General features: G+C 36.1%; 1 protein-coding gene across 1 annotated transcript; it reads right to left on the minus strand.

Annotated features, from left to right (window-relative positions):
- Positions 1-604: 604 nt before the first annotated feature.
- LOC133828722 (uncharacterized) lies at positions 605-13,070 on the minus strand. Its single transcript, XM_062258868.1, has 4 exons — positions 12,828-13,070; positions 8,913-9,014; positions 8,754-8,828; positions 605-1,079 (listed from the first exon to the last, which is right to left on the minus strand). Exons 1-4 carry the CDS (start codon positions 13,068-13,070, stop codon positions 810-812), a joined length of 690 nt encoding a protein of 229 aa, XP_062114852.1. The 3' UTR covers positions 605-809.
- Positions 13,071-23,076: the final 10,006 nt, after the last annotated feature.

Consider the following 23,076-nt stretch of genomic DNA (forward strand, 5'->3'; position numbering starts at 1 on the left):
GCATCATCAAATAAACTTGATTTTCAAATAACAAAAAGTAAAAACATTCAGCATTGTATTAACAATCCACAAATTAGTTTAAAATATTCAACACTGTCATCAACAACAAAATGTTCTTTAAGTATTCAAGTATTCTTAAATATTCAACATATTGAAAAGTTACTATAACAAGAAACTTGGAGAGTATTGTCTACTATAACATTCTCCAACTCTCACTCTTGCTTTGGCTCGTTCTCTCCATTTCCCATTCCAACTATTTCATATAGCTTCACAGTTTCTGCATAGGAAATAAGCAGCCACAAAAGTCTTTTTTAAAAAATACTTCAAGAAACTATGCTACCAAAAAAAAAGTTATGCAAAATAATACAACTTCACATATATTCCTGGTGAAAAACCCACCAATTATTCTGATGGCTGAACTCCAAAACTCTGGTAGTGATTCAACAGCCCTAGATAGAGTATCTTGTAATTTACAATCTGAAGTGAAGTTTTCAGGCAAGCCATCTGGCAGAGCAGATTCTACAGTGTCCAAAATAACTTTGCACGATTGAGCACCTTCTGCAAGAAGTACACGAAGAAAGATTGGGAGTTTGTGTAGATCATAAAAGTTTGCTATTTTAGTAATCTTAAACTTTTTAGATATCTAAGAAATGAAAATCAACAAGTAATAATCCAATCATCTTTTCTATCATTTTACTAAATACAATAAAAATATCAGGAAAAGAAAAACTACTTTGACTAGTACTAGACAGCAGCAGCAATAATGTGAAACAGAATTCCAAAGCTATGAACTAAGAATGAAATTACAGTTAGGTAAAGGAAATACCTTCATATCGTCCAAGGCCTTGCAATGATTTTTCTTTGAGAAGAACAGCTTCAAGGAGCAGACTAACAGCGTGCATGGACATAGGTGGGACAGAATCACTTTGTGAACGGTGTCTATTTTGTTCACATCTTCTAGAAATGGATCCTTTCATCCTAGGAGTCACTGCAGCAATGTCTATTCCTTCAAATACATGAAGTGCAGCTTCTATGTTACCCTTTTGATACTCAAGTCTTCCTAGTAGAGCTCTTGCTTCCTATAAACCATGAAACCAAAATAAATCATCATCCAAACTGATTTGACAAAACAAATAAGTCTAAAAATAACTCCTTAGTAATTTGCCTCAACTTTATGACATTGTAAACTGTACCATCCCAAGACTAAAAAAACTCAAAAACAGTAATGCTATTTTTGTAACAGTATACCAATATTTTAATCAAACTGATTTCTTGACTCTTCCTTTCGATAGAAAATTATACACAGGAACAATGTTAGAACAAACAAGTAAAAAGCCAAGGATTTCTCCCATTTTTATTTCATAATAAAATATCTCTCATATAACATATAAGAGACTCCAAGTCAAGTGTGAAGTCAGATACCCCATGTCTAATTACACCCGAATTTATTACTGCTCATTAACACACGTCTTTCACACACTAGAAACAGATTACAAACACACAGAAAAATGGCTAACAATATCGAAGAAAAAGTCAGCTGACAGGAATTTAATCAAACACACCAAAAACGCCCAAGTTTTCTTGGTTCGAACTTAACCAAATCAGAATGAAAACAAAACAATACTGATTTTAACTCAGACTTTTCCTCAAACAGATGGTATGCATCAAAACTTTGAGTATACCTTAATGACTTAATAATAAGAAATATGTCTTCATGTATATATGTGTGAGAGAGAAACACGGGGAAAATGATAGAGAAGTTAAACAAAATTTACTTGCAATACTAATCCAACCACAATAGTAATAAAATTATTGAGATTAGCTTATGGGACACAGTAACAATAAAACTGAGATAGTAATTATCATAATATTGTACAAATTAAAGGCACCAAAATCACATTTTCGTGAGTCAAATTTTGTGATCAATATATGCAAGGGATAGTGAAATAAAGAATTTGATCACTTGATTGTAGAGTGCAGAACAATAAAATAACCGATCTCATAAATTACTATAAAGTAAAAAACAGTTTAGAATCACAAAAGAATACAAGATTTTGATCCCTAGTAGAAAAGATTTTGGTCACAACAAACCAAGTATTAATGATACAATAAGAAATATTACTAACTATCCCTAATGAAAACAGAACATAGAAATTTCAAGCTAAAACCAAATCAATTAATAGCAAGTATCCAAAATAAAACAGAAGCTACAACAAAAGAGCTCCATACCGTTTCCTTCAAGGTCTCTAGGGGCCTAAGGCATACGATACATCATGTGCCCTATTTTTTAATATTATCAATAACTTAATACATGAAATTGTAGGTAGACTGATTTGTAGATAACTTATATGTACTCAATAGATTTGGAGGAGCAGTGCTAATTGGTAGACTTAACTCAGTCCTCAATGCCACAGTATGCATTACTTTGACAACTTTCAATGGATATCTTTGTTATAATCACAAAATTAGACAGCAGATATGTAAAATAAAAGAAAGGAAATGACAAGACAGAAAATTTGCATCAGACAAGAGGAAAAAGTCATACATAATTGATAACTCTAAAGTGTCTAATAATCATTAACATTTTTATAACTAGAGAATACTACTATAATTATTTTTGTGGGATACACATTACTACAAAGAAAGCAAAAAATTTAGAAAACAAACATATTTATTGAGTTTTGATAATACCTTTTCAATAGCCATTGCACATTGGAAATATATTAAGAGGCCACCCAAGGCCAAATGAATTAGTTAACTTACTTTCCGTGGGCAGTTTCTCCACAAAGCATGACCGCATCAACACCTTCTCGTATTGCAATTGCAATGTCAGAGACTTCTGCCCTTGTTGGCGTAGGATGATTAATCATGCTCTACAGCATATTTGTTGCTACAATAACTGGTTTCTGCATTCTCTGACACCTTCTAATTATGTCCTCCTGTACGTAACAAGGAAATTTCATTCATGACAGAATCTGAGACAAATTCAACATTTTAACTTCAGTATTTTAAATAATAATCATTTGAAAAGATGAACTTATCATATATACATAAAGCATGACAGAATAAGAAACTATTATGCAGGCACCACATTACTTCAAAAACATAAAGCATGCATAAAGTACAACATAGTATTACTATCTCATGAGCAGGCTCCTGAAAGAAACTATCAAAATAACTTATAGGGGAAAAGGATATAGAAAAACTGTTGACAACATAGTATTACCGTCTCTAATTCTCTACTCATACAGTAATAAGAAAGGAAAAAGAAAACCTTTTGGATAGCTAAATTATTTCATCACTGATGTTACATAAGATTATATTTAAAACAATTGATATTTTTTCTAATGGGGAAAAAAGAAATGAGGCATTTCTAACCCGAGGAATATATTTGATGACTGTCATAAATACTTGGATTGAGCTGAAAACGGAAAGAATCAGTTCCAATTCAGAAAGTTAATCAATAATATATTTCATAGCAAATGGAATTTAGAAACCTAAATCTAATTATTATAAAGTGATTAAGCCAATAAATCGAAGCAAACAAATGATTTTATCATCTAGCTTTCCAATGTTTTTTAATCGAACTGAATTGTTCGAAACTCAAAATTCAGAACAAAAGAAAAGGAAAGGTAACTAAAGAATGAATCTTACTTAAAAATGTTAATCAACCAAAGCCAGGAATGGTTTGGCAAAGCAATGAAAAAGAAAACTCCAGCAGCTAACCAAACAATAGAGACAATTGCTAAGGTAATCTTAGAGACAGTCTGACCTCCACGCTGTATAAATACAAAGCCATCATCACCAACAAAAGGTAAAATTCAAAAATAGCAATGCATAACAACATAATTACCACACCAAAACAATAAGGCTCCTCAATCAAGAAGAAGAAACCCAATAATAAAACACTACAGATGCACCTAGAACTCTGCAGTAGGATCTTCAACTAATGACGGAAGCTGAGAAAGGCATATCTCAGCAGCCATGTCCCATGCATCCCTGCAGTGTGCAATAGTTACAGAGTGACTTTCGGACTAATAAAACAGTAAGTATTAACTTCTTTAGTGTTTCCTTTAGTACTACCTGTTATATTATTTCATATAATATAATATTAGATTAAATAATGTGACAAAATGTGATTTATCACACAAATGTGATTTGTCACACCTTGTAACATATTATTGAGAGTCACAAAATTGGACACATGTGTGTGCCTAAATGTGACATATTTTGGAGTTACAAAATCAGTTACAAATTTGTAACTCCCAAATATTACCCAATAATGTGTATATTATATGTTACACATTTGAGATTGAATTTCATAAAGCCATACGAGAAATGGCTAAAAGAGATGTGATTTTAACTCCCATATTGTGTATGGAAGTTACAAAGTCAAGTGAGAATAAATTGGAACGTTTTGAAAAAAACTAAAAAAATTAGTTGCTGAAAATGACCAAGGGTCGCAGCGCTTGAAACAAGCGCCGCGGCGCTAGTGGCTGACAACTTCATAAAAATTTGGTTTTTATCCAATTTTGAACGTTTCCAACAGCCAAGTAACTCCCAAATCTCTATTTTAATTCCATAAAACATCCAATTAATCATTGGTAACAGCCATGGGGGTTGGTGGAATTTTAAATTCAAAGGGTGTCTCAAAACTCTATAAATAGGAGCCTAATGCTCACTTGTAAGACACACCATTTTTCATCCACAAAGCACTTGGCTGAAAAATACACCAAAAGGCTTGATAATTCCAGAGAGCTATTTCCTAGAGAGATCCCTTAGTGCTTAGAGAATAGGGGGAAATAAGCTTTTGGACAAAGGTCTTGAACCTTGTTCAAGTTGGTGATCCCCATTACTCTACACTTTGGTTGTGTGAGAGTTTGTTTGTATTTTCATTCTTTTGTTCTTCTTATTTACTTGTATTGTTATAGTATTGAGTTTGTAATCTTCTTCTTTTACATCTTTTTATTTACTTGTATTTTGAGCAATTGAGTTGTAATACTTATTTAATCAATATTATCTTGTGCATTGTATTTTTGCATAGAGTTGTATTTGGTTTTTCCATAATTCCATTGAACAATAATATATATTCTCTAACACTACCACATGTGATGTTGATGGGTAGGCGACAACAATGGATGAAAGATCGGGGAACAATTGGCAGAACGCATAATTCGCTCAGCAAGTAAATTTTTTTGAAAAAGACTAGCGACTAACAAATCTTGCCTGAACAGCCTCTGGAAAAGCTCTGCAGTAGAATACAAAGGTATGAGAAACATATAGCACCAAAAGAATCTTAAGGGTACTTCAATTTAAAGAAGTTAGACCATAGGGCATCAAACCACAGGAAAGAAACTGATCACAAATTTGAAAGAAATAAAAACTAATAATGAGATAAGCACAAATCCAAACACTTGAAGAAAGCCTAAAGGATTTACATGGTCGTCTTAAGCATGGAAATATATCAAGGAACAGAATGAAACATCTCTGAATAATAAAACAAAAAGATAAGTAAAAACTGCAAGCAATATTCATTTAGTTACTATATTAGGATTAATATGTACTCTCAGAAAATTATGTTTGTCTATAAGATGGATGCATGTATTTATGTGTTTATTCAACTAAGCCTCAATAAACGAAGCTTAAACGAGTACTCTACCTGGACAAACCCATATAGGCCAGGAATGGACATAACATCTGCACCAAGTACTTTTAATCCAAAGTCAACATGTGGCTGCAAAAAACATTAGAGACAATAATGAAAGAAGGAAATAAAGATTTTTTTAAGACAAGACCTAAAAGAGTGCCACATAATATAAATAAATAAACAAATAAATAAGAGTGCCATCAAATTATAGAACTCAAAACTGATTCTGTATATCCAACCTCTCCTCGAATGATTCGTTGCAGTGAGAAATAACTAGACTCATAATAGAAAGAGCCATATATGAATCACAATACTGATATGAAAATTTACCAAGAAGATTTTTATACTTCAAGAATTCAACAACTGAGCCCCAAAATTTAGTCTAATGTATCATCAGAGATAGCACAATTCTTAAGACTCTACAAAGTAAAAAAACATGCCACATTCAAAAACTCAAATAATTTAGTCTAATGTATCATCGGGTCTAAAATGGCATCCTTGTTAAATCAAAAACAAAATTCAGAGCTTTTACCCACATTCATCCTAAAGAAAAAAATAATTATAATAATAAAGTAATTAGCATCTACATAGTCAGAATCCACAAAACATGGTAAAGCATGTAGTTAGATTATTCGGTTATGATCTCACTATGCACATGTGTTGACCACTTGAAACAACAAAAATCAAATAATTATTATCAAGATATTATAAAACTCTAGTTTTTTTACAAATTTAGTCTAAATGGTAAAATATATATAAGTCAAATTAGCAGTTAAACAAAAAAATATAATAAGTACATATATAAATACATGTATATATAGATGCAAGATTAGTAAATTATTTACAGATGATTTAAAATTACTTCTTTCCCACTTCTAATGCTCCAAACATAAACACTACCATCACCATAACCTGTCAATTTTTATTTAGTAAGTCCCTGAAAAGAGAAAGCAAATTCAGCTTTTTAATGGATTGGATTTGAGTTATATTTCTACAATACATATCTTGTTCTAACAAAATTGAGATTTATTGAACTTCTTCTGATAAAGAGCTTGACATGAATTTAGTGAATACACTATTAATTCTAAAGTATTCACTAAAAATCAATCATGAGAGAGAGTGCCAAAGGCATCAATTGCCTTAGTGCACATGTAAAAGACCCTGTCATAGAAAACATGCTAAAATAAACCAGTTGCCTTAGTGCCAACTGTAGATGTTGCAATTGTGCCAAGCTGTGTCATATAATCATTGAAAAATATTATTTATCTTCCAACATCTTAAGATATGTAATTTTTCAATGATATTTAAACTTTCTAGACTATAAGAAATCACTACTAATTTGACAACAAACAAACATGGTGCTAGCTAAGCTACTTACAAGAAGTCAAGCAACAAGATTCCCGGCCCAATTAGGAAGTAAAGCAACACAGTTTTAGAAAGACCACAGTACATTTCATGATGTTAGTAGCTAATGGAATTCCTCTAGACTGTTGTAAGAGTGAACTTTAGAATTGAGTGTTCTATATGTCAAAAACTCTTAAAAGATTACACTATGTATATAAATAGATTCAGCAAAGGGAAAGAAGGAGTAATTTAGCAGAATTGGACTGGGCTTAAATTTATATATAGGATATGTAGAATGTGGTTTCACAAATTCTCAATCTCATGCTTCTTTGGCCTAACCACATCATATATCTGAAACAATTGTTGCTTTCGGCCTTTTCCAAAATATGAAAGGCAATATTTGAACAACTATTAGTAAGCTGGAAAAACAAGTTAACAAGAAAAAATGTGTTAAACTAAAAACAGTCACTATTCCCAGGCCAATCGTAAGAAAACACTCAACATGCTATCAAAATTTAATGATCCAACTGTATCTTCAAAACCATTGATGTAACATACCTAACTTAGATCCTTAGAAAGATAAACATCAATTTGTTTTTTCTGTTTAGCTAGTTGAATCTCAACATATGGCTGGCATTTTGTTTTTGGAGGGGTTTCATAATATTTAGATCCAGAAGGAAAAAAAATATACTAGTTCCAATCAGTTGATCATGTTTCAACTAGTGAAAAACTGATGTTATACTATGACTAACATGCTCTGCTCCCTCAGCAACACAGACCACTGCTGATCCTTTTGTCTCAATGAGGTATTTCAGATGCCGTAAAACACCATGAGGACCATGTAAATGGAAAGGTACCTTAAATGTATAAAACCAGTATCAGTACAGAATCTCAAAAATAACTAACCAATTAGTAAGTCGCACAAATACCTCTGGTATCAAGCATATATCGATTTGTCCACTAGCCAGGGATGCATGCATAGCAATAAATCCACTGCTACGACCCATCAACTTTACAATTCCTATACCATTGTATGCACTATGTGCCTGTCATAAGGATTGAGAAGTTAACAAAGACTGTTTTTCCCACTGAATTATTTAACAATGATATTATAATGCATGAAACTTAAGCAATCAAAATGAAATCGAACAAATCACAAAATATAATGAAAATTTGCACCTCGATGTAAGCTAAATTAATGGCTCGTTGTGCTTCCTCAACAGTAATGTCAAACCCAAAAGTTTTGTCCATCAGCAAAATATCATTGTCTATAGTTTTGGGTACCCCAACAACAGCCACCTTTACCCCTCTTCTACAGCACTGAAATGAAAATAGGAAAAGTAGGACATGAGACCTAAATAGAAATGGCAGGCAAGGTCGAGGCAATATAAAGGGAAACAGTTTACAAATGCAGCAATCAAGTAAAAGTAGTTAAACATATCCAATAAGATGATTCTAGTGGCACGATCATCTATATGGCAGTAAAGTGCTTTCTAATTTATACGAAAACATGAACATATAGACATGATGATGAATCCTAAACTAAAATCAAAATGAATTCAAGTCATCAGGAATGCATCAACTTTTAATTCTTGAGACAGCACTTTACATCTACAAATTTAAAACAACTTGTACCAAAGCAATTTATATCCCAAAAGATTTCTGCTTTAAGTAATCTGTTCAAAAGTGACCTTAGTTATGAATGCATGCCAGATTATGAGATAAGAAACATAGGAGTGTAAATAGATACACGCATAACTACCTCTTTGTGAATTACATTTGCCCCAGCATGAGTTCCGTTCCCACCCAGCACAAAAAGCATGTTGATTCCTCTTTCCTGATATCAAATTAATAAATGTTTTCAAGTCAGGAATCATATGTCCGCAAAATTATTAACTCTAAAGAAACTGAAACAACAAACCTCCATGCTGTCCACGATTTCACTTATGCCTAGTCCTCCACGTGAAACTCCTAACAAGCTTCCACTGAATAGGTGAATGTTTTGGACCACTTTTCGGGTTAGCTAATAATCACAATCCAACAACAAAAAACAAAGTAGAAAACTTAAGAATCAAAAAACCAAAAGGGGTTTGGGAAATTTTGAGAGATGAGCAAGTAAAGTGAAACATATATATATTTAGAGAGAGAGAGAGGGAGGAAGGGAGACGAAGATGGGGGTTGAATCGGGTGATGGTCTAGGTTTGGTGGTGAGGACGTGTTTGGGAGGGCAGGATATCTTAAACGTTGGCTGTAGAGAGGACCTCATCGACCTCCCTGCCGCACGCCCAAATGTTGAAGAAAGACAAGAAAGACGTTGGCTGTAGAAAGACGAGAGAGAGAGTGAGGAGTTTGGATGTAGTACCAAGCCGAAGAAATGGGGAAAATAAATGGGTCTCAGAAATGTTGAAGGAAAGGATGGGTCTCAGAAATGTTGAAGGATACGTCCCATAAATGTTAAGGAAATGGGTTTGTTGAAGGAGAGGAAATGGGTCTGTTGAAGGAGAGCTCTGAAATGTTGAAGGAATTGGGTCTCTCTCGGGTCTCACAAATTTTTAGGTCACAAATGAAAAAAAATGCTAAGGGCGCGGGATGGTATATTATTACCGCCCTTTTTTCATAAAGTGGCCCTGTACTCCAGCATAATACTTTTTGGTTAGTATTATATTCATGTGTTATGGAAATGGGTATTTGGTGTAGTGTCGATTAATATAAAGAGAGAAAATAATAATATCTTATTTAGAATATGCTATTTATTTATTTAATTTAAAACTGATATTTTAAGATAAAATTAATTTTGAATTAACTGATATATATTTTGGGATAAATATATTGTTTTAAAAGTTGATTAAATAAACAAATGATAAAATTTAGGAAATCCTAATAGGGCTCGGTGACACACATTGTACACTACAGTGTGTGGCCTCTAACTCAGGGATTGTTATCCCTGTGATTTGAATTTTGAATTTCAACTAAGTTTGTTTAATTAGTTATTTAATTACTCATTTTATAATATGATTTAAATAAATAATTAAATATAAATATCAGATCAGTTTTACTTTGAATTTATTTTTAATAAAATAAAGATTATTTAATTAGATTAAATATCTTTTATAAGTCTCATAGTACATAACTTTCAGAATATTCTTTTATTTTTTATGAGATTAAAAAATATAGACTCTCTCTCTCAAAAAGGGATAGGCTTTTAAACCTGAAAACTATTCTAAACCTCTTCTCTTTGTCAAACCTCTCTAGATCTCATGTGTTGAGTACATCTAGAGAGTCACATAAATCAACCTTTTGAATCCTACATGCCCACACACGTTCTTGTGTGTTTGAAGATTGGTCTGTAAGATCAAGGTGTGAGCATTCAGATTACTGGATAGGAAGATTGTTGATTTTATACAAAAAGACTCAAGGGCACTTGATAGGCTACAAGTGGTAATCCCTGATCTATTTTGTATGTGATTTAATGTTTATATATGTATATGATTATGGATGGTATTAATATTTATTAAAATAGGTTCATATATTCCGATGTGTTCCTTTCATTTGATCATTTAATACCAACATCTCCGACTCAAAGCGTCTGCCACTACATTGACTTTCCCTGGATGGTAAAGAATCTCAAAGTCATAGTCCTTTACCTACTCTAGCCTACATCTCTGTCTCATGTTTAAATCCTTCTCCATAAAAATACTTTTCTCATGTAAAGAAATGCTTCAAGCTCTTATGATCGGTGTATATCTCACACTTTTCTCCATACAAATAGTGTCGCCACACTTTCAGTGCAAATACCATTGTTGCTAACTCCAAATCGTGAGTAGGGTATCATTGTTCATATTCCTTTTTGCTGTCATGATGCATAGGCAATCACCTTCCCAATCTGCACAGCACACATCCTAACCCTAATCTCGATGCATCGCAGTACATCACAAGCCTACCACATCTGAAGGAAGGCTCAACACTGGAGTCGTAATTAATCGTCACTTCAACTCCTGGAAGTTATTCTTGCATTTGTCTAAACACATAAACTTTAAGTTACTCCGTGTCAACTATATCAGTGGTGTAGCATTCTTTGAGAATCCTTCCACGAAGCTCTAATAATACCTTGCCAACCCAAGGAAACTCCTGCCCTCCAATGCACTCCTTGGCCTCGACCAATCCCTCACTGCTTCCACCTTGGCCGAATCTACCTTATTCTTGTCTCCACTGATGATGTGACCAAGGAATGTCACATGTGGTATCCAAAACTCGCACTTATTAAATTGGGCATACAACCGGTGCTCCCTCATTCTCTGCAATACTAATTGGAGGTGCTGCTCATGCTCTGCCTTTGAATGAGAGTAAACCAATATATCGTTGATGAAGACAATCACGAACCAATCCAAATAATCCTTTAACGCCCTGTTCATCAAATCCATAAATGCTGCTAGGGCATTGGTCAACCTAAATGACATGACTAGAAACTCGTAATACACATACCTCATGCGAAAGGTCGTCTTCGGAATATCCTCATCCTTGATCTTCATCTGGTGATAACCAAATAGAAGATCAATCTTTGAAAACATTGTCTGACCATGCAACTAGTCAAACAAGTCGTCTATCCTAGGTAGTGGGTACTTGTTCTTGATAGTCATTTTAATTAATTCCATGTAATTGATGCACATCCTCAGGGTCCCATCCTTTTTCTTCACAAACAAAATTGGGGCACCCCACAGTGAGAAGCTAGGTTTGATAAATCCCAAGTCTAGCAATTCCTGTAACTATACTTTCAACTCCTTCAGTTCTGTCGGAGCCATTCTGTATGGTTCCCTTGACACTGTTTCTGTACCTTGTGCTAACTCAATGAAGAACTAAATCTCCTGGTGCGGTGGCAGTCCTGGCAAGTCCTCAGGAAACACATCTAAGAACTCACGCATCAATCTGGTCACCTCTAGTACCACTGGCATGGTCCCAATGGTATCCACCACACTGGCTAGGAATCCTATACAACCTCCTTGTAGTAGGTCATTAGCCCTCAATGCTAATATCACAGTGCCAACAAAAACAAAAGGGTCCTCACCCTCAGGCTCAAAAGTCACCATTTTATTCTTGCAGTCTATAGTCGCCCCATACCTGGCTAACCAATCCATTCCCAAAATCATCCATACGCAACATAACAAATCATCTGATAGTTCTCTGTTTCCACCACCATTGGTAATGACGTAACCCATCTTCTAGAGACTACCAGCTCCCAAGTAGGCAATAAAGTCCCAAACCCCGCAGTATAATAATCACATGGCCTACACAATCTATTAATCACTCTACTAGAAACAAATGAGTGTGTAGCACCAAAATCAATCAATATAGTATATGGAGTGCCAGCACTAGAAAACTGACATGTTACTTAGGGACTAGCCTCAGCCTCTGCCTAGGTCAGGGCGAACACTCGAGCTGGAGTCAAGCTGTCCGCCGTCTTGGATTCCTCTTTCTTCGTGCTCGGGCAGTCTTTCTTGAGATTTCCAACCACCCCACACTAATAGCATGCCTTCACCCGACATTTGCCCAGATGGCGCCTCCTACATCTGGCACACTCAGAAACTCCTCCAAGTCTCATTCCTGCTCTGGCGGCTGTCCTGAACACCCCGACCCCTCTTATCAGGACCTGCAGTGGTCGAGCTCTCAAGGGTCTTCCTCTTCTGGTCACTAGGGCCTCCACCACTGCTGGATCCTACAAATGGAGGCACTACCCTCCAAACATAGCATCGTGAAGCACTCTCCCTCCATATCTTGTTCTCTGCCTCCTCAGTTGTGAGGGCTTTCTCAACCACCGGGCATAACTAGTCTCCCTAGGTACCGACGTAATTCGAACATACCAGGCTATCATAGCATTTAGCCTCTGAAAAAATCTATCCTGTTTTGATGCATTAGTAGGCACCAAATTCGGTGCAAATTTAGCTAGTCTATCAAACTTCAAGGCATACTCAGTGACTGACATACTGCCCTGCACCAAACTAGTAAACTCGTTTACTTTCGCCACTCTAAGCGCATTGCTGTAATACTTTTGGTTAAACAGTTCTCTGAACTCATCCCAACTCATAGTAGAAACATTTCGATTTTGGGACACCACCTCCCACCAAACACGGGCATCGTCTCGGAAGAAAAAAGTAGTGGAAGCCACTTTTTCATTACCTACCACCCTCATAATATCCATGATGGAGGTAGTCAGACATATCCACTACTCAGCCATGAATGGATCTGGTCCTCCTTCAAATTTTGGAGGATGTTGCTTCCTGATTTTTTTGTACAGCACTTCCCACTTGTTTTCAACCTCAGGTTGTTGTACGGCTGGTACATGGCATGTCTGGTGCAGCGTTCCCTGGTAGAACATACTCTCTCATTAATCAAATCTCTTCTACTTTACTTTGAAGTCTGGCTTGCATATCAGCAAGCATCTGCTACCAGTTCTCAGGGACTGGCGGAAGGTTTTGACCCTTGTTATCATCTCTAGTCTCGATCTCCGCACCAGCTAGTTGAACTGATTGCCTTGGAGGCATAACTCTCCAAGTATATCTGCAATCAATGACTCGATTGATTAGGCAATGATAAAAGGTTTGTAGAAGTCACCCCATAGTCTAACATCAACAATTTAAAAAATACATGCAACCACAATGCTAGCAAGCATTTCAATAACACTAACATATAGTAGCAATGCTAATAAGCATTCCTTTTCATGTACACATAGCAGTAAAGGGTCAGGCCCTATCAGTATATCTCATGCTCCTTAATAAGACAAGCATATAAGGCATTTATATCTTATTTAAGAAGTTAAAAACATAACCACATAAATAGTTACCAAACCCTGAGTCGAGCTTGTGTTTAGCGGCATGTGTACATGCCCAGCTAGTCTTCAGGAACCCTTAAACCTAGACTGCTCTGATACCGAGTTGTAATGTCCTGGACAGCCAAGACCATTACACTGTGTATTTTAAATAGTGTTGGACTTGCTAATCAAGTCATTTGGATATAAACGTGTAACTAAGAGATATTAATGATAAATGGTTTAAAAGTTTTGATCATAGCAATGGTTACTTTCATCTAAAAGTTTGAGTCTGTACATGGGATCCTAAAATAAATATTTACAAGGCATTTACAACTCCAAAGGAGACTACAACATAAGTCGGCCTAAGCGGCTGAACTAGGATTTGACTCTAATCCCCTCTTGAATTCTAGGCCGTGGCGGTCGAGCAGCAGCAAATGTACACTCTACCCCTAAAGCTCTCCAATTCATGGCTGGTCCTGCTACACCACATAGCACCCATGAGCCAAGGCTTAGTAAGAAAACTTAAATCAAGATAATCAAATAAGCAACAGAATATAAATAAAAAGCTTAGCAGTGACAACACTACTCAAACAAACATATAGTCCAATTTAAATAGTCAATGAGTTAGACAAGTGCATACCGTACTTTTAATTATTTAGGTGGAATTCAGGCCAGACAAGTGCATATTACACTCCGAGGTTGTCCAAGCCAAAACAGTCTGCATTCCACTCGTGTATTGTTGTCCCCAACTCTCTTAGGTCGAGCTTTCAGATAAAGTATAATCAACATACAATATGCCTAACACGCAATCAAATACAACTTATACAAGCAGGCCTAATCAAGTAATCACAGGCATAATCATAGTCATATTCATTAACAAGGGCTCGGGCCCTAATCACAACCAGGGTGCATTTTTCTTACCTTGAGTCTCGAGTAGATAGAGTATGACGATCCCGAGAGCGATCCTTATTCCCGGGCCCTAACGGTATAACCTAGAACACAACACAATAATGGACAACCATCAAGCACTAGACTATTTAAAAGCTTCAGGGTTAATTCATAACCTCTTGGATCTCGAAATCTACTAAACCGAATAGTAGAACCCTTCCCGAGCCTTTAGGTTTGAGTTACCAAGCTTAAAAACCCCATTTGGCCAAAATCCTTAATTTGAGCCGCGGCGCCCCCACAAGCGTCGCGACCCTCCACAAGTGAGATAGAAAATTCCCTTACTTCCCTTGACACATGCCGTGGTGTAGCCTGTAACGCCTTGGTTACCCCAGAACAGTTACGGTGAATGGTGAACCGGAAATTTGACTCGCTACCCGAGTCCTTTGGTTAAAAACGTGATCTAAGTGTTAATATCAGGCTAAGGTGAAAAACCAGCAAAAAGGAAAGGGTACATTTCATTAAGTAAATAAACTGCTCATGAGCCTTTCAAAATATTTACAAGTAGTTCGTAATACAAAAGAGTCGCTACAGTTCCAAATTTACAAACTCCGCCGGCCTAAGCGGCAAAAATAGGGTAAACCCCTAGTCCCTCTGAGAACTCCTTGACCGTGGCGGTCAAGCGGCCCTGTATGTACATCACATCACCCAAGCTCTCCACTCAAAGTTGGCCAAGCTTTTCCTTTCCTTTACCTGCACCACATAGCACCCATGAGCCAAGGCCCAACAAGAAAACACAATAAAATATGATATAATATCAACAACGATCATAATAATCATCCAGGACTATCAGTCCGGTAAATAGGTGACAATAGCCAAAAGTCACAATAATGAGCATCGCTCCCTCTAGCCATGTGACGATAGGGTCACCAGGGCTTAACTGATAAATTGATTCTTTCATAAGTTGATCAGGACAGGTGTATGGTGATTAGTCACCAACATAACCTTCCTCACGACTCTGGAGTCGTGACTATGGACAACGTCCCTTAGCCATGTGACTAACGGTCACCGGGGTCGTATACCTTGGCTATAGACATCTGGTCGTAGACCAGGCAAGCGCTTATAAGCTCTTCGACCTTAGGGTCGGTCCCGCATTAATGCCATAGGGCCATTCAATGCGTGATCTTCGACTTTAGAGTCGGTCCCTGTCTAGTCAGTGTCTTAAACAGGTAATCTGCATTCATTAGCATTTAATATGCAATCCACGTTCACATATATCAACCAACACGCCTCAATATCAAACCATGCATGTCATATACCTGTACAGGGTGCAACTGTATCCATACACTATTTTCTTACCTCAAGTTCGAGCAAGAAGTATGATAAAGACGACCCCTGAGAACGATCGGTCTTTTAGTTCCTTAGCGGTTACCTAATCACAACCAATTATAACCTCCATTAATGAGAATCCACAATAATAGGGTCTTAACCTAAGCACCACCCTCGGGACCTCGAAACATGCCCACACGGTGAGTAGATTCGATCCCGGGCCTTAAGGATTGAAACCCCGAGTCAAAAACCCTTAAAAACACTCAAAACGGGGTTTGGAAGGAACAGGGTAGCGCTACAGCGCTCAACCCCTAGCGCCACAGCGCTCTACACAGAATCGCCCAAGTGCCTGAAAGCCTCCTGAGGAGCGCTACAGCGCCCTAGGGTGGGCGCTGTAGCGCTACCTCCAGGCCCAAACACCCCTGAACTGACCTTCTTCAACTTCTTCGATTCTAACTCGATTCCCAAGCTTCCAAAGCCTATTCTTGATGCCAAATAAACCCAAAAACCATCCTAACACACCCCAAACATCACAAGCATGGGAACCCTAGCCAAAACTCCCAACAAAACCATGAATTCATCCTAGAAAACTCAGCTGCAAAACAAAACCAAAACAGAGCAAACCAGAGAAAACCATGGTTAGAAACTTACCCAAAGCTTGGCATGTGATGGTCTTCAATGGTGGAACACACTCCCAAACTCCCAAGGCTTGCTTCCTAAGCTTGAATCCTCAAAATTGGTTCAAAAACCACAAAGAACAGTGAGGAGAAGAAGGTACGGGAGAACTCTAAAGTATACTATGTTTTCCATCACTTTCTTCAGTCATCAAGTGTTATATCCATCCTAGGGGTGAAATGACCACTTTACCCCTAGGTCAATTAATACTTCCTAAAGGCTCCCAAGGGCATATTTGGTACTTTCCTCCTAACTCATTAATCATAATTAACGCTCTCCAATTCCCGTTATTCTCAATAATCTCAAATACCAATAATTCACATCCCGTTACCCTTTATCTCCCGGTAACGCTCTAACCCTAAAAATCACCCCGAGACTCAACCCAAGTCTCGACACTTAAACCCGTTGTGACTAAACCGCTAATCAATACTCTACGATCGTCTCATGTCGAACAGCTCGAACAAACCCACATCATAATGTGGTCTCAGCATATATCACTGACATGCAGACAATTAACATTATATTATAATATAATTCTCATAAACATGCATAAACACATTTAATGGCATAATTAAACAATTATGGCCCTCCCGGCCTACCAACCCGGCCATTAACCAGAATAGGGAATCCGGGGCATTACATAGCCCACCCAATGCCACGACGCTATGGAGATTTAGAGAACTTCCCTAGCCCCTTAAGTTCATGCGGACTGCGGCGCTCCAAGAAGAGGGTCGCGACGTGGCCCCGCGAACCCAGAAAAGTTAGCGATTTCAAAAATCGCAATCTTTCCCAAAACCCCTCCAAACTCAGTTTCCACCCCAAATTGACCACCCAAACTATTCCAGCAACTCATAAGACATTAAACAACAGGTTAAAACCTCTAAAACACACTCCATCACCAAGAAATAGAAACTCCTCAAGGATACCCAAGAACAAAACTTAAGAAGCTTTATAGTTAAACTTACCTTTTAGAATTGCGAATCCCAGCTATGATCCTAGGCTTGACAGCTTATACTTCTCCTTAAGCAAGCTCCAATTCCCACAAGCCTCCTTCTAGACTCAAGAGTTATCAAGAACTTCCAAGTTCTCCCTTGGAACCAAAACACAAGTGAGAGGGAGAGAGAGAGGTTACATGAATGCTCCAAGGCCTCAACTCTTGGCAAACTTGGCTTTGCCTAAGGGTCAAAATGACCATCCGACCTCTAGCTACTCAAATGCCCTTTATCCAACCAAAGGGTATTTTAGTCTTTTTCCTCAAAATTCCCGCTAATCCTCAAATAACACTATAAATTCCCAATTAACCCGACATACCTAAGAAATCACCAAATGAATTCCTATTCCCCAGTAAACCTCGAAAATGCACTAGATTACCGAAATACCCCTAGGCTCACCCCGAGCCGAGTATTTGACCCCGTAGTGACTTTCACGCTAACTAGCTCACTAGGATCTCCTTGTGCCGAATATTGCAAATACATCCGATTAATAATGTGGTCTAAATTACATAACACACATAATTACAAGTATACCCTCAACGGGTCAAACTTACAAAAATGCCATTATTAACGAAAACGGGCCCACATGCATATTTAATACACATAAACATGCATAAGTATTCATATCAAAATATACTTCATATATGCCACATAATCACACATATATTCAATTAAATTCACATAATAATTCATTTATGCCCTCATAGCACACTAATTAAGGCACTAAGCCTTATTAGCGAATTTGGGACATTATAGACGTAATTAAAATAAAATCATAACATAAGTTCTTATTTATTCTTGGCACTCAACTTGATCATTATTCATTCATAAGACACCCCATGCCATACATACTTAGACGTCAGAACTCCCCACATCACTGCACGTGCTAAGGAGAAACCCTATTGTTTACCTGAATGGGGGGGGGGGGTGGACTAAGGGGGTGAGCCAAAAGCTAGTAAGGAAGTTCAACAAATACAACAATATCAAAGAAAACAATCGTAAACTCATGGCAAGACATATCATATTCATACTCATAAATCATAATCACACATCATAACCATACTCTTTGTGATCATGGCACCCCTATTGTCCATGTCACATCTTGAGGTAATAAGCAAAAGCATAAACTAGTAAGACCTCTTCTATGAGGTAAACAAGATCTCATGTCCTCAAATAACCTCGTCGCGTCTGCCCTATGATTTACATAATATCCTTAGTAACTCCTTTCTTGTGTCGTGTTCAGCATGCTAGCAACCTATTGCTTTTCATACATTATACAATCACATGTATAACAGTTCATATCAAAACATAGAATTCATACTTTTCATAACACTTTAACTTTTGCAACATAACAATTCATACCTTTCATAACATAATTCATATGAAAAAAGTTCTAACTTCCTTACCTCATGTCCAAGAAAAAGTAAAGTGCGAGTACGTCACAACGAGCCTATAATCATATTCAAACATTCGTCTTTAAAATCATGTAGGAATACACATGTCCAACATACATACCCCATATGTGCATGGGTTATGCACACGTGCCACAAATTACATCACTAACTCATACATAAAATCATAGCAGAATAATTCTCGATCATACTATCATATTCTTAACAAATGTCAAACTATTAACGTTCACTCAATCAAAAGACTTATTTTGAATATAAAACTAGACTTGCATGCGACATGCGTACGTGAGAAAGTCTTTAAAACTTGCGTATAAGTTGGAAGATTTTAGTCCCTTTAATTCTTAAAAATCGCGTAATACTTTATCAAATAAAAATATCTTACCAACTTGATTGATAACGCAAGGCTATATTAAATTCGTACTCAAAATATAACTAAAAGAGTTATTTTATTTTAGTTGTCATTTTCCAAATATTAATCTCTTTTATTATTCTTAACTCAAATAAAATAATCACAGAAGTGTAGTACCATTTTCTATTTCTTTTCTCATCAAAAATAATTAATTAACGAAATTAATTAATACTAAATAAATAATCATAATTATTTAAGATAAAATAATTTTGATACTCGCTCCCTTTACCCAATGGATAAATAAAAATTACAATTTAACTTTGTTAAAATAATAATATCTTAAGGTTACCACATTTTCATAAATTTCATAATTTCAATTATGTTGAAATAGTTTCTTTGTTCCATCACTTTATTACTCAAATACAATACTTAGTCTCATAAAAATAATGTCATTTAGTTAATTATTTCACAAATAAAAAATGCACTATTTAATTAAAATATTCCATATTTTAAAGTATGCAAAATCACATTTTTCATGCATAAAGTCTAAGGCTAAATTTATTTGAGCACATGCTTTACATATTTTATTTAAAAGACATTTTCTTCCAATAAATTTAAAAAAAATCAAACAAGCATTTTATTTGTTTAAAATCACATAATTGGACAAAAACATATTTTATTTTGTAAAAAAAAATGAATGTGTTTAATTAGATAAAAGTCCCATTAAAATGTGAAAAAAATTATCTCTTATTTACATAGGTTCTAGAACATAATTTCTTATGCATAACTTGTGCATTATAAATATCATTGATTAATTATCACAATAAAAATAAGAAAATTACAACAAACACATTTATTTAAAAATACACCTTTAATCATGTTTAAATCACGGCCTAGCGTTTTTCTATCATTTCATGTACTCCAAGAAAGCAATTCTAATTGTAATCTAAATAATTCAATTTTAGCACGCTTCTAAGATTACAAGTAACAACAAAGAAGAAAATAAAACATGCTAAGGGGAAAAAATCCCTAGGCCGAAACACACACACCAAAACTCAAAATAAAATACAACATCAAATAATTCTAACATGCTTTCTAATAACAAGAATAAACCAAGAGACAACAACATCATCAATGATTGTAACACCCTACTAAACCAGGATCGTTACACTGTGTTTAAAATTGTGTTTAACTCGTTAAGCAAGTCATTTGGATTAAAACGTATAGTTAGGGTTAATTAAAAAATTGGTAGAGAAGTCGTTGGTCAAAAAATTTCTACTTTTTAATAAAAGATTTGGTATGTACAGGGATCCCAAAAAGCGTTTAAAAATTTATACAAAGGAAAATAAACAAAGTACATAATAGTCGTCCTTAGCGGTAAAACACTAAACCCTAGATCCCAAAAAGAAGTCTTGATCGTGGCGGTCAAGCAGGCTGCCTATGTACACCACGCTCCGAAGCTCTCCAACTCATTGTTAGTTCAGCTTCCCCTTGTCCTTACCTACACCACATAACACCCGTGAGCCAAGGTCCAGCAATAAAACTCAATCAAGCATACAAACAATCAACATATTATAACTATAAACAACACTCAACAATATTCAATTTATTTCTGTGACCATAGGGCCACCCAAGTGTGCACCACACTTGTTTCATTCAGACAGAAATAGAACCGGGCAAGCGTAACTCATGTTTCAATCCCTTTTCAAGATGCCATAGGGCTGTACCAGTGCGTACCGCGCTTCCAGATATGAACAAACATACAATGCATCATAACTCAATTATGTAAAGCACAGTTATTCACACTCAGACAAACAGTTCAAGATAGAGTCACTACTAGTTCAATCCTAGGTGCTCAAGCCCTAATTTCGACAAGGGTGCAATTTTCTTACCTCAAGTTTCATGCCATAGAGACATGACCTCTGGTACAATCCTGATCCCGAGCTTTGCGGTAATCTAGTCTAAATTCTTAAGATTACTATTCACCAGTTGTTGGGACGTTAGAAACATCCCCAAGCCCCCAAGTAGGCTACCAAATGGATTCCCAAACTCCCCGACACTAATCATAAAAAGTTATCAAAACCACATTTCAGGGCACCTGATGTAGTCGCGCCTACCCCTGGCATGGTCGTGCCCACAAAAAATTTGGGGTTTCTGGGTACTAACGCGGTCTCGCCATAGCCCAGATCGGTCGAGCCACTAACTCTGAAACCTAAAATTAAAACCAATTTCCTAAGGTTCGTGGACCCTACCGCGCTCATGCAACAACCTAGTGCGGTCGCGCTAGGTCACCAGAAACCCAAAATTACCCAAAAACTCAAATGTTCTTCCCCAAACCAATCCCATATGATTCCCCTACATACCAGACCTAGACAATTGACCAAAACAGGTATTTCCAGCAGGTTTATTACCACAAAATGTCCTATACACTCCTAACAGCCTAACACCAATGTTATTATAGCACCAAAACTTACTCAAACTCATAAGAACAACAAAACACTGAAAATTGGACAAGTGGGAGCCAAAGGTTTAGAAATTTACCTTAAATCCAAAAATTCAAGCCAAATCTCTAGTTTTCAATTAACTTCCAAGCTTCAGAACACCTTACAATTTCCTTTTAACAATAAATCACAACTCAAAAGTTCCTAGAAACACCAAATTCGTAGAATTTTCCTTAAACCCAAAACTTTGCAAGAACTTGAAGGAACAAGAAGGAAACTAAAACCAGAAACTTACCTTGCTGAAATTCTTGAATTCCCTATGTAAAATGGACTCTTAGCAGCTACCAATCCTTCCCAAAATACTCCAAATCTCTAAGAATTTGCTCAACCCAAGCCCTTGATTTTGGAAGAGCTCTTGAGAGTAACCAAAGAGGAGAAAGAGAGAACTTAGAACATGAATGATAAGAGGGAAGGACCACTCAAATTTAGTAAAGATGAAAAAATAGGCTTATATAAAAGGATGCTATAAGAATTCCCAACAAAGCTATACTGATGGAAAAAGTTGCATTTGTTAGAAATTCATACCAAGTCTAACCCATCAAATTTTCTTTCTTTTGATGTAAAAGGTTTATAGACTGAGTTAACAATTTTGATAATATATCCAATTGCATTCCTTCCACTATCCTCAAGGCGAAAATACCAAATTACCCTTCCTCCCAATACCCTTCTTAATGACCCCAATGTCAAAATAATCATTTTGCCACTAATCCCACTAAACCTCAATTAACACCCTAAATTCCCAATTAATTTACTAATCCCACTAGTATTAATATTTCCTCAAATAATGTTCCAATAATTCCCAACACACAAAAATTACCAAAATACCCCTTGGCTTGCCCCCACTCGGGTATAAATCCTCGTTGTGACTTTTTTGCCAAATTTCTTCGAAAGAGTCGACTCGAGCGGAATATCGCAAATATATCCACATAATAATGTGGTCTCAATCACATAACACATATAATTACAATTATACCACCAACGGGTCAAAATTCCAAAAATGCCCTTTTTTTTACCAAAACGAACCCACAATCACATTTAATACACATAAGCATGCATAAATGGTCATATTATAATACAACTCATATATTTCACATAATCACACATATATTCAATTAAATTAACAAATAAATCTATTTATGC

The sequence above is a fragment of the Humulus lupulus genome, chromosome 1, assembly GCF_963169125.1.
Source record: "Humulus lupulus chromosome 1, drHumLupu1.1, whole genome shotgun sequence".
In the NCBI taxonomy this organism is placed as follows: Eukaryota; Viridiplantae; Streptophyta; class Magnoliopsida; order Rosales; family Cannabaceae; genus Humulus; species Humulus lupulus.